Source organism: Heloderma suspectum, chromosome 4 (genome assembly GCF_057233095.1).
Source record: "Heloderma suspectum isolate Gila_16-S chromosome 4, 16-S_ref, whole genome shotgun sequence".
NCBI classification, from domain to species: Eukaryota; Metazoa; Chordata; class Lepidosauria; order Squamata; family Helodermatidae; genus Heloderma; species Heloderma suspectum.
In genome coordinates, this window is record NC_139461.1 from 65057952 (window position 1) to 65070545 (window position 12594).

The following is a 12594-nucleotide window of genomic DNA, read 5'->3' on the forward strand; positions in this document are numbered from 1 at the left end:
TTTCTGGGATCCCTTGTAGCCAGCGCAGTGCTCTCTGCACCAGCTATGTCTCTGCACTCAGAAACAGAGCACAGAGACAACAAAAAGGGCGCAGTCCCAGGGGTGGGGAGACCATGGAAGCTGCATTATGCAGCTTCCTATGCGTATCTCAGCTTCCTTCCCTCCCCATCCCCAAAGCCATGCCCAGACAGGCAAAATCACTCATCTAGGGAAAATGCAGGGCAGTCAGAGCATGGAGGCGAGGATCACCTCTATGCTCCAGCCACCCTGCATTTGATACTCGGCAGCCTCCAACTTTGGAGGCTGCCGACTATCAAGATAGGATTGCGCCCTTAGAAACTCAATCCCAATGATGAAAAACAAATGTATCTAATAGTAAACATTTGCTCCCTTTTGCAACAGTGAAGTCAATGATAACATTCAAATTCATGCAGTATTATCCTTAGTATGGCTCGTTGATGTTGTATAGTCGTTGTGTCCGACTCTTCGTGACCCCATGGACCATAGCATGCCAGGCCTTCCTGTCCTCTGCTCTCTCCCGGAGTGTGCTCAAGTTCATATGGCATCTTAGCTTTTTATATTAACTAAAAAAAATCATCTGACACTATTTGTAATCTTATTGAATTCTACTTTATGTATCTTTATAATGTAACATAAAAAACACATAAAGTCACTTCATAAAAAAAGTCAATTTATTACTGAAAGTTTTTTCCTGCATGCTATGCCTGTTAGTCATCAAGACTTCAGGTTTCTGGTTGGGGTGCAATAAAAACAATCTTATAGAGATGATAACCTAAAGTTCAGAGAATATTGTACAAGCGTGTTTATAATGGTGATTTTTCAACACGCTTTCTGTTTACAATAAACTACTGTACATCTTAAACCAGTGCATGATCAGTATGGCATTCTTCCCATTGATGCCAGGATTCTCTCTCTCTCTTCTGCTGTAGGCATACTTGGTTGTATCCCATCGTTTCTTCTCTGCATCATGACCCCACTCTAGAGAAAGAAAGGACTCATGTATCACTGATTTAATAAATTTCATTAACAGTAAAGTAGGTACTACTTGTCAATGGGACCTTCTCAAACTGGGGCGAGGTAATGAGTGGGGTACTGCAGGGTCCAATAGGCCCAATGCTCTTCAACATTTTTATTAATGACTTGGAGGAGGAGGTGCAGGGAACGCTGATCAAATTTGCAGATGACACAAAATTGGGTGGGATAGCTAATACTTTGGAAGACAGAAACAAAATTCAAAGTGATCTGGATACTGGAGTGCTGGGCAGAAAACAACAGAATGACATTTAATAGGGATAAATGCCAAGTTCTGCACCTAGGAAAAAGAAACCAAATGCACAGTTACAAGATGGGGGATACGTGGCTCAACAACACTACAAGCAAGAAGGATCTTGGAATTGTTGTTGATCACAAGCTGAATAGGAGCCAACAGTGTGATGTGGCTGCAAAAAAGGCAAATGCTATTTTGGGCTGCATTAATAGAAGCATAGCTTCCAAATCCCAGGAAGTACTAGTTCCCCTCTAATCAGCACTGGTTAGGCCTCAGCTGGAGTACTGTGTCCAGTTCTGGGCACCACACTTTAAGAAGGATGCAGACAAACTGGAGAGGGTTCAGAGGAGGGCAACAAAGATGATCAGGGGACTGGAAACAAAGTCCTATGAGGAGAGACTGAAAGAACTGGGCATGTTTAGCCTTGAGAAGAGAAGACTGAGGGGAGATATGATAGCGCTCTTCAAGTACTTGAAAGGTTGTCACAGAGAAGAAGGCCAGGATCTCTTCTCGATCATCCCAGAGTGCAGGACATGGAATAATGGGCTCAAGTTACAGGAAGCCAGATTCCAGCTGAACATCAGGAAAAACTTCCTGACTGTTACAGCAATACGACAATGGAACCAATGACCTAGGGAGCTAGTGGGCTCTCACACTGGTTCAAGGCGAGGCAGGACAGCCATCTGTCAGGGATGCTCTGACTTGGGATTCCTGCATTGAGCAGGGGGTTAGACTCAATGGCCTTGTAGGCCCCTTCCAACCCTACTATTCTATGATTCTAGGTATTTAAAATATTCAGAAACAAGACTTCCAGCTTATCTTCAGCAATTCAGACTTGCTATACTGACACCTTTCCCCCACCTGTTTCATGACACTGGGTTACAAAGAGAATTGCCATTATACTACAGTACACAGGTACAAAGAAATGGCCAATAAAAACCAGTTAGCACATAAACTGCAGCTTACTCAATAATTAAAAACAGCGATTCCTCTGCTGAAAACATTTAGCTTGATTAGGGTCAACAGTTGGAAAAGTCATGTTACATCAGAATAGACATGGAATTCCTGCAGAGCTAGGCCCATCAGGCTAGCAAAGACTGATCCAACATGAAACGGGTTAAAGGGAAATAGTACTAGTTATGACTTACTACATATAGATATGTAAAGCGGAATATAAATCATGACCTGTTTATGATCTACACCAGAAATGGACAACTGTCAGTTTTTAGATGGCACCTGTCACTGAAATGATTTCTTGCAGAAAACTGAACTAGGAGTATTTGCACTTCCTAAAACTGCCTAAAGAGTACCATACTTTGGCTTTTTCCTCTTCAGCCATACGTAGGCATTTGCTTCACTACTAGTCAGGAGCTGGAGATGTGCTGGGAGAAAGAGGGTCCAATTTTAGTAGGCTGCTACATCTTTAGTGAATATTGTCGCCCTGAGAAGCTACTATCTGGAAAAGAAGGAAAACAGTGTGGTTGCTGAACAGTGAAACAGCTACTCCATCTCATATGGAGTTGGTTTCAGCTAGTTTTGATCTGATCTCCAAGCTGTTGGCTGCAAAAACATATGACCCTACAGCAGACTTAAATATTTAAATAATCTGATACACATCATAACTGTTGCACTATTCTACTGGGATTAAGTCTACATACAGATTATAGAATTGGATTATCCAAGTCCCGCCATCGTAATTCTGGGTTTGTATACCCACAGTAGTTTTTAGATAGTTTGACTCTTGAATGTTTCCAGTTTTTCCAATACTGTAGAGCTAAACTCAAGTTTCCACCAGCTTGAAAGTTCCAATATAGAAATACCATGAACATTCTGGTTACAATGCAATTAGTGAGAAACATTTCAAGCCTACTTACCCAAAATTTTCTGCAGTTTTTGTATCTTAAAAAATAGATGGCACATGTATTTTTATTGTAGTTACTCTCATCCATACATTTTCTAGAAGCATCTGTTTCCTTAAATATGAAAGGAAATCACACTTATAACCAAAAGGGTACAAATATTTATTTTCAGCTTTTAAGTAGCTCTAGACACCAAAGCTACAATCCTACACATAGTTATGTGGGAATAGAAGATTGGTCTAAGACTGCAATCCAAAGCATACTTATCCATGCTACGTTCAGTGGGACATACTTCTGAGTAAACATATTAGGATTAGGCTGTAAATGACTCCCAACTGCTTTGTAGTTTTCACATTAGGTAGCAAATTTTAAAAAATTGGTGTTTAGCCATCTAAATAAAGGTCACTAATACATATGCACTGGGCAGACAAGATACCCCAAAGTTCTCTTACAAATAACACCCCCCAAATTTCTTTATTGAATTATTTAGAGATGGTGTTTTCAAATCATGTCAGGATATCGGAGCCAAAATGCATTATAATCATCCACAACCTTTTCCAGTATCTCCAGCTTAGGAATATCATACATACTTTAATTATTAACCGTAGTCCAATAAGAGAGATTACAGAGGTTGAAAAACCAATACTAGGAAATTATCCTAAACATGTATTAAGTAGTATCTATAAACCAATCATGAATATGGCTACCTCTGTTAATGCTAATCAAGGAAGATGGAACAGAGAGATTGGTTTTGATATTCCAATTGATATTTGGAAATGGCTGTGGCAAAATGTCACGTTATATAACTAGCATCAACCTTAAGGAAAGTTTCTATAAGTTATTATTTAGGTGGTACTTAACCCCAGCATGTCTTAATCACATTTACAGAACTATAAATAATCTTTGCTGGAGATGTAATAGCCACAATGCAGACCCATTTCATGTTTTTTGGTCTTGCCCTAAAATTCAGAACTTTTGGCAAGAAATAATAAAAGAACTTGATTTGACCATGGATTATAGATTACCACAACAGCCACTAGTATCACTGTTTGGATATGTTAAAGATCTGGTCTTAGCTGACAATATGGAGCAGCTCCATTAACTATATCTTGTAATTGGGGAAAAAGCACGAGCCCTGATCTTGGATAAATGGCTGATCAAAACATGGGATATAGCGTCTATGGCAAAAATTACAAATTTGATCAGAGTGAGGGAGGGCAGACAGTCATATGATTCTTTCGTTGAAAAATGGACCTTTTCTATTATGTATTGGTCTAATGAAGTGCAAGCAAGTGTCAATCTACATTCTTTATTAGGGGTATTATGAGGCTGTAAGACTGAACTTAATATCTGACAAGCAGCTAATTTTTTTAATTTGTAAAATGGAATATGAATGATGTATCATTTGCTAATTCTTTGTATGATTCAATACCTGTAATACTTGTAAAAAGTTTTGTCTGGAAAATAACATTAAAGGGGAAAAATATCTGTTCCAAGATTGTAACTGGTAATGCCTTGCACATTAGTTGGAATATCTAATGTCCACTCCACCCCTCAGATAAGAATGCAGTGCTGGCTTAACCCCCACCCCCCAAGCTTTCCTTATTTTAGCTAAATAAGACAGCAATCCTATGGCCCCTAGACAGCATCTGAGGCACTACATACCAGTAGGCAGAATTATGAGCATGGAGGAGACCCCATCATAGATCTTCCCTGCCATGGAAAGCTTCTCTAAGCCAGAGAGGGATAAAAGGGATTTGCACTGGTGGGTGGGGAGGGGAGAGGCCAGAATATGCAGTATTCTATGGCCTCTCCAGTCCTCTCCCTGCCCACTGAAAGGTAAGTCAGTTAGAAGGGCTCACAGGCACATCTAGGTGCTTTTGGTATTTTAAATAGAGGCAGAATTGCCATCTTCTTCTTCTTGCCCTTCCTGGCTCTTGCCAGCAGGGCATAAAATAGTTGGGAGGAGAGAGGAAAACCTGGGTCAGGAAGTTCCACCTGTTTGCAAAACTGAAGCAAAGGCACAAAGGGGGTAGGGTGTGTTGGACGATTCTTGTTGTGACTGCAGCAGCGGTCTTGATCTTTCACACACACACACACACACACACACACACACACACAGCCAGGCCTGCTATTTCGAGTTAAAAGATTTATGGAACTCTCATCACATGTAGTTTGGCCCAGAAAAAGGTGCAATATTAAAGTACTGAAGAAGTCAGAATTACACACATTGCATTACTTACCAGACTTTATATACATTAAGTTTAATAAGATAAAAATATTGTCCTTTGGTTAAAAATATAAGTCATACAAACGAGAGGGCTAGATGTTTTAGCGCTCGACTATTCTGAATAATGTGTACGTATGATTTAGGACAGATGTACTTGATAAATTCAACTAATCCTACTCAATTATTAACTATTTCATGTTTTAAGGTTGTCTGGTGAAATCAGTACTCTCGGGAGACAACCTGTCTGCGTGGCTTAAACAGTTTTGAAAATCTTGGATCATTATTTTTTCTCTCCAAATGGTTGACCCTTTTCAATAAAAAATTTGAAATAGTATATCAACATCAATACTAGATGTTGACAAATAATTCTGGACTAATGTAGTAAAACAGGGCATGCTGGTATATGGTAGCACGTTTGTATATTTACGGCTGATAGTGGTAAATTACTTTTTTATTCTATGGACACATAAAAACTAATTCCAAATTTTAAAATATCTAATAGTTTATAACTCTATAGCCTACTGATACCAGTTGAATCACACATTCCCATTTTCTCTTGAGAATGCCTCATATAAGTATTGTAGGCATATTTGTTTCAAAGAGAAAACATGTTCATTGATCAAAGCTACATAATCCAAAAAACAAATCAATATTTATAAGAATTCAGCTTCTTACCGTTAAACAAGGATTTATGTCATGATCTCGAAGTCGTTGCAATTTTCTGGACATGAAGATGTTTGTGTGTGTTTTTTAAACTTGGCAGCTAGAAGAAAGAAGTTAATTTTGACAGACACCCAAGAAAAACAGCTTCCATTTTCATTAGGATTTAAGACATTTTCTAAGGAAGTGTATATGTTAACAGTTATAAATACTTAGGAAAAAATAGAGCATAAGTAAGTCCTCACCCAACCCCCAAATCGAGCACTTAATATTCTCCCCAGAGGCCACACTGTACATAGGGTTGCAGCCTATGTTTGATAGAATACTGAGCTCTGCTGAAATTTATAGTGATTATGGGGATAAAATGGGAGGAGAAGCCATATCTACTACCCTGAGGATCCTGGAGAAAGGTCAGGATAAAGAGATCTAAGGGCAAAATCCTATCGGGATGCCCGTCAGCCTCCAAACTTGGAAGCTGACAGGCATCCTATGCAGAGCTCCTCCCACTCTGCATTTTTGCTAAACGGGCTTTTTCACCCATCTAGCTAGGGCTCTGCAGAGCGAGAGGAAAGGAGGCTAGGGAGGCCAGAGGATCCTTTGTAAGCCAGCCTCCCCGGTCCCCTCCCACAGAACTGCCCCCTTTCCCTCCTCTCCGAAATCGCTTCTGCGACCTTGGAGAACAAGCCAGTGCAGTTCTCTTTGTGCCGGCAGCAAAGAGGAGGGTGCGGGGAGCTCCTGCTCCTGGGTCTGTGATTGGGGCACTGTCTCTGACCTCGGATCCAGGAATTCGAACTATTCTACTGCCCTCAGGCACTGTCTAGGGGCCACAGCATTGCTCTCTAAATCGAGATAATAAAACCTTCCTTTTGCTTACCACAGTGGTGATCATTATGAGAGGAGTGGCCATGCTAGTTTGTTGCAGCAAAAATGAAGAGTCTTATGACACAAATGCATCTGATGAAGTTGACAGTGTCCACAAATTTTTTTGCCAGAATAAATGCGTAAGCCTTTAAGGTGCCACAAGACTCTTTTTTGTTTTCACTGTGGTGATGGTTTCAATTTTCAGTGTTTTTTTTCCTACTTTCCCAACCAGCAAAAATTAAGATATACTTCAGGCACAATCCTATGGCCGCTAGACAGCCATAGGATTTTTCAGTTTGTGGGAACCAAGGTCGGAGCCTGTGCTCCAAGCTCAGTTCCCAGAAATCTGACTCCCCACCCACTCTCCCTCGTAGGAGGAACGATTCATTCCTGGCTCCACACTCAGAAGAGAGTACAGAGCAGCCAAAAAGGGGGTATTCCTGGGGGCAGGGAGCAGTCGGCGGAAGCGCCAGTATGACGCTTCCTATGTGTCGTCTGGCCTCAACCTCCCCCCCGCCCACCCACTCTGAGGCACCCCAGTTAGACAGCTGAAATTGGCTGTCTGGCCACAAATTCAGGGTGGACAGAGCATGGAGAAAACCCACCCACCCTGCATTAGACAGTCCCATAGGATTACACCCTTACTTATCTTAGGGTGCAGCAGCTTCATCTCGCTGCATATAGTTGCAATTGTTTTAATAAAACAAAAGCATCTGTATTTTAAATTTCACAAATTTATACATGTTACATATACTTATGTCATATTATACATGGTGGCCCAGTTTGGATGTACATATCTTGGCTTATTAAGTTGGGGTAGGCATGAACCTTGTGCTTGCATATGTGATCCTTGAACCAACCCTTCCCTCATTGGCATTCCACAATTCAACACTTCCAGAGTTAATTAACCATAGTTTCCCATCCATACCTATGGCAGCCAGGAGTTTAAGCTAACTTCAAACCATGGCATAAGATCCTGACTTGTTCCAACTTCCAGAGTTAATTAACCATAACTTGTTCCAACTTCCTGAGTTAATTAACCATAGTTTCCCATCCATACCTATGGCAGCCAGGAGTTTAAGCCAACTTCAAACCATGGCATAAGATCCTGACTTGTTCCAACTTGGACACAACAGGAAACTGTTGTTAATTAATCCAGAAAATGTTGAATCACAGATGGCTGAGAAGAGAGGAGAAAGGGGTTGCACAAGGACAGAGTCCGCAGGCACAAAGCCCATATATATCTCAGCATATGCTGACATATGTATGGCAAAACTAGGCCAATATATTCCATGTTCTTAAAAGCTGTACAGTTTAGGCTTAATAAGGAAATAAATTCTGCATCTATTTCAGTTTTTCCAGAACAGTTTTTCCATGGCCTCCAGTTACTGGGAATTTTACATTTCTACTCATATATATTGGCTTCATATAGACATCACATTGCCAGTTTGTTGGATTAGAAATGGGCCATGTTCTTACATGTTCTTCTTAATATAAGACTTCCTTTCTTTTAAAAAAATCACAGTTTGCTATGTGTTTGCACTCATACCAGCTTTCCTGCCCTCAGGATATGTCCCAGGAACAGCTGACACACTTCACATATCAGTCTTCCCCTGGGTCTTGCTGCAAAGAAAGCAAGTCCTTCATTAAATAATTACTCACTTCCTTGAGATGTTCTATGCAATGTCTGGTAACTGCAAGGAACATTGGATCTGCTGACTGGAAGCATTTAGTACTATGGGGATGGGCCTGTATAAGTCTTGAGTGTGCATGCTTTTCCCTTCTCTCCTCCTCCAGGAAAACTATAAATTCAGAAGGTTTTGTTTCCATTTTCAACGAACCATAATTCATTGTTATATCTGAATCAGGAACTGTGGTGAGTTTTAACTATGGATTATTTGAACAAGCCAGCATTATAAAGCCTGTTAAAACTAACCACAATTTGCCTTGATTTGGATATGACAAATCGGAGCTGGTTGAAAACAGAAGCAAATTCTTCTAATCTCCTCCTCATAGCTTGTTTCCACAGTGCTATGCAAGTATGGGGAATAGCTTAAATATATGCTATCATAGTACAAAACACCAAGTATTTATTGTTTTCAAAATCGGTGAGTCCCCAATTCCTCTTGGTGTTCTAAGGGCCAGATTGAGAAGACCCTGCTACACTTAGGGTGCAATCCTATGCATATTTACTCCTATTCCTACTACTCCCAGCAGGGCATTCTTTCTCCCAGCAGGCATACAATTGCACCCTTAAATACACAGTGTATTGTTTTCTGGAAGCGAAAGGTCACACAGCCTGACGAGTGGCTGGCTGGTGGACCACTGGGTGACTTGCGGTTGACAGACAAGGATTTCTGATTCCCAAATACATAATAGGAGCAATACAGTGATTCCCTGAGCCCCTATCCTAAATTATTCTGCAGAAATGAAGAAAACTTAGGGTAACCAGCATTGGATTATTACATGGAGGGTCTATGAGTGCCCCTCAGTTCTGGTACTCAACCAATTCCTTGGCTCAGAATTCTTTAATTCTAAGTTTATCTCCTATGTGCCAGGGTGTGACTGGAGGATCTTGGGGCTCTAGCTAAAAAAAGAAAAGAAAAAAGGAGAACCCTCAAACCTGAACTCTGCTTCCCGATGGTTTTCGTAAAATAACAGGACTTCAAAACCTCTACATTTAATGTTGTTTCCAGCTGTCAAAATGTATATGGTTACTCTAAAAGCAAAACCTGCTGGATCGGGTCAAAGGTCCATCTAGTCTAGCATCAGCTTCCAAACAAATGCTTCTAGACAGCCCCAAACCAGGAAGGAAACAGCTGTCCCTGCGCTTGGCGAGGTGCTTCCCTCACAACTCACTGAAGTACAGCGAAAGCACAACGCGACCGCGACCTGCAGACACTGGACGGTGGGATGGAGAAGGGCTTTAATCCCAAGCACAAAATCGGGCACAGAGAAGTTGGGGGAGGGCGCCGTTTTGGCCCCCACGTCGAAGCCCCCGCCTCCCACAACCGCTCTTGAACCCGGCGGGAGGGATCAAGGAGCCCCCCAAGCAGCCCTCTCTGCCGCTGGACAGACTCGCAAGACAAGCGGCCACACCAAACCGGCTGCGCCTGGCTCGCTCGCAGCCTCCCGCTTCCCACTGCCCTGAGGAGAGCCGCCGAGCCGGAAGGGGCGAAAGGTGGCGGCGGAGGTCCTCGCTGGCCGGACAGCAGGCCGGCGCAGGGGAGAGAAGCCCGAAGGACGCCCGGGGCGCGCCAGCGGCGCCACTGGCAGGCCCACAGCCCGCTCCCACCTACTCGCTTCCCTAACCCTCTAGCCCCACGGAGGGCTCGCGGAGGCCCCCCTCCCGCCCTCCCCGCTGCTCGAGGGGCTGAGCGGGGTGCACCGTCCGCATGTCCCAAGCGCGGAAATAAGCCCGGGATGCTCCAGACATCGGGGGGACGCGGCTTCAGCTAGGCCTCCGGGGCCGGTCAAGGCGCCACGGCAACGCCTCCGCGCTCGCCAGGCAGCTCCTCGGGAGGCGACACTCACCTCAACCGCCGCGACGCAACGCGACTCACGGGCTGAACGCTCGTCTCCAATTCGAAAGACGTCAGCGCCTTGGGCAACCACCTTATAAGCGGCGCAGCCTACCCCGTTTTGGCCCCGCCGCCCGGCCGAAAGTGACATCCCCGTTGCCCAATCAGTCTTGACGGTGGTCTTTGAAGGACAGCTCTGAGCTCCGTGCAAGCTGACCAATCCGCGCTCGGTTCCTCCCCGGTTTTCCCCGAGCGGCGTTTCCTCCTACCAACGGGGCAAGCCGCGAGTGCCAAAGGCGCCACCGCCTAGGCGTGGCTAGAGGGCTGAGTGACAGGGGGAGGTGTCCAACCCGCGGCGCGTGTGGGCGGCAGGCGGTGTGGGCGCGGCGTGTGCGGCAGGCTGAGCTGCACCGCAGCGCATACACTACAATGGCTGCTGGAAAGAGGGGAAAGCAAACAATTTCCAGGCCCGCCGCGTCCAGCCCGAAATATGGGGAAAAAATTACAGAAAAATCGGAGAATCCTGTAAAAGGCGGGAAGAGGGCGCTCAGGGGATGCTGAGGCTCCCGCGGTGAGTCTGTTGCGGGTTTGGGGTTCAGGAGCCGGGGTTCAGCAGGGAAATATTAGGGTTATTTAAATTCTGAAGGGGGAGGAGGAGAAGGAGGGGGGACGCGAAGAGCGGAGCAGCAGCGATGGGGAAAGTTTGTGCGGCTCCATCTCCCTCCTTTGCACTTCTGGGCTCTCCTGCCTTTCTGATGGGGGTTCCAGAGCGCAGCCCAGGAGGGCGCCCTAAAAATAAGCCTCACTTTCTTCAGCGTTCTGCCTAGAGTTTTCCTCCTCTTTCTCTCCTTCTTCCCCCCCCCCTCCGCTCCCCTCCCCTCCGCCTCCCTCTTCCAGTGAGGGTTTCTTGAGAGACCGCAAAAGGGTCTTTTTTTCTCTCCCTCGCCTCTTGTTTTAGTAACTGAGAAGTTTTGCGGAAACTTTGCGAAAAGTTCCCCCCTTCCTACCTCTCGCTGTGTGTGTGTGTGTGTGTGTGTGTGTCTCCCCCCCACCTTCCCTGAGCTCCAGCGTCTGTGCTGTGAATATAGTGACAGCAGCAGTAGCAGCGAGAAGGGAGCGGAAGACATTAGAGCCCGCGGTGCCCAAAAATAAGAGAAAATTAATGTAAATTCAGCCGTAGCATCGAACCAGCCACATTTTGCACAGAAACCTTCCAGGAGGGTTGCACTTTCTGGACAGAGCACCGGCGACCCCGCGGCTAAAGCTTTAGGGGGATCTGGAGTCACTTTGGGGCATGCAGCGCCCTCCTTCTCCCTCCTTTTATTGGACAAAAGTTTTTCCCCTTTCCTTCCACCCCATAAAGAAACGAAATTGCCTCCTTTCTGACTTCGATTGGTCCGAAAGGCTTTTCTTCCCCTTCTTGTGTGGGTTTTAGAGAGAAGTTTATGAAGGCAAGCAAAACCAGAGAGTGGGTTGTATTGGGGAGTGGGGGGTTCGTTAACTGGAAGCAGGAGAGATCCGGAGAGAGAGCAGGGATAGCTTGTTGTCAGTATCATAAACAACCAAAATGGAGGGAGAACTGAGGCATATAACAAAATTTAAAATTGCCCAAAAAATTCCTAAAAATTCCCCCAAGTCGTACCGGTTCCCCAATTTCCCCCTAAGAGAATAGAGTGAGCCCCGCGTACTTTCGTGTCGGTTTTTCAGCTCCCAGAGAGCAAGGAGTTAAAAATGATGCCTATTTTTGTTGTTGATGACTGCTTTGGAAAGGCAAAAGCCCTTTTACAGCTCGTTCCCGACAATGCGAGAACGTGAAAATCCCCTTTCTCCCTTTAATGGTGGTAGGAGGTGGGAATGCACGAGCTGCACAACTTTGGGGCAATGAGGAGTGATTGCAAAGAAGATAAATGCTATATTTGCCAAACTTTGTACCTTCCTTTTCATGCTCTTCGTGGGGCCGGGGGGGGGGGGCACAGATGGAAGAAGGGGGAGGTGGCGCGAAATGTAATACCTATGTATTGCCTTTCTCCCGATCTAATTAAGATATGTAATGCACAAGAGTAATTCTTTCCGGTATATGGAGTACCTTTTCGTTGGCCATGGATCCCAATGTTTGGGTCCCCTGCCTGTAAAGTGCATTCTACTATAGTATGAAGTTGATACAACGTGCCACAA

At 44.4% G+C, this 12594-nt stretch overlaps 2 protein-coding genes across 6 annotated transcripts in view; one reads left to right on the forward strand and one right to left on the reverse strand.

Moving 5' to 3' along the window:
* Positions 1-674: 674 nt before the first annotated feature.
* Positions 675-10485, reverse strand: CHCHD7 (coiled-coil-helix-coiled-coil-helix domain containing 7). 3 transcript variants are annotated; one of them, XM_084849486.1, is made up of 5 exons: positions 10433-10485; positions 8448-8521; positions 6053-6140; positions 3163-3261; positions 675-999 (listed from the first exon to the last, which is right to left on the reverse strand). In XM_084849486.1, exons 3-5 carry the CDS (start codon positions 6104-6106, stop codon positions 895-897), a joined length of 258 nt encoding a protein of 85 aa, XP_084705612.1. In that variant the 5' UTR covers positions 6107-6140; positions 8448-8521; positions 10433-10485; the 3' UTR covers positions 675-894. The 3 variants fall into 3 exon arrangements, with proteins under 3 accessions (XP_084705612.1, XP_084705614.1, XP_084705613.1); XM_084849488.1 differs by lacking the exon at positions 8448-8521; XM_084849487.1 differs by lacking the exon at positions 10433-10485 and having other exon boundaries at positions 8448-8523.
* Positions 10486-10807: 322 nt separating this feature from the next.
* Positions 10808-12594, forward strand: part of PLAG1 (PLAG1 zinc finger) — a 35621-nt gene continuing 33834 nt past the window's right edge. Inside the window, exon 1 of one of the 3 annotated variants that reach the window (XM_084849492.1) lies at positions 10808-10990. The gene's annotated coding sequence lies outside the window, so the exon portion shown is untranslated. The remainder of the gene's footprint in view (positions 10991-12594) is intronic. The other 2 variants (XM_084849489.1, XM_084849491.1) reach the window with 2 other exon arrangements.

Coding starts and splice junctions, on each gene's coding strand:
- CHCHD7 (XM_084849488.1), bottom strand. CDS start 6,106: ATGTCCAGAAAATTGCAACGACTTCGAGATCATGACATAAATCCTTGT. Junction 3,262..6,052: donor ACATAAATCCTTGTTTAACG/GTAAGAAGCTGA, acceptor TTCATATTTAAG/GAAACAGATGCTTCTAGAAA. Junction 1,000..3,162: donor AAAACTGCAGAAAATTTTGG/GTAAGTAGGCTT, acceptor TTCTTTCTCTAG/AGTGGGGTCATGATGCAGAG.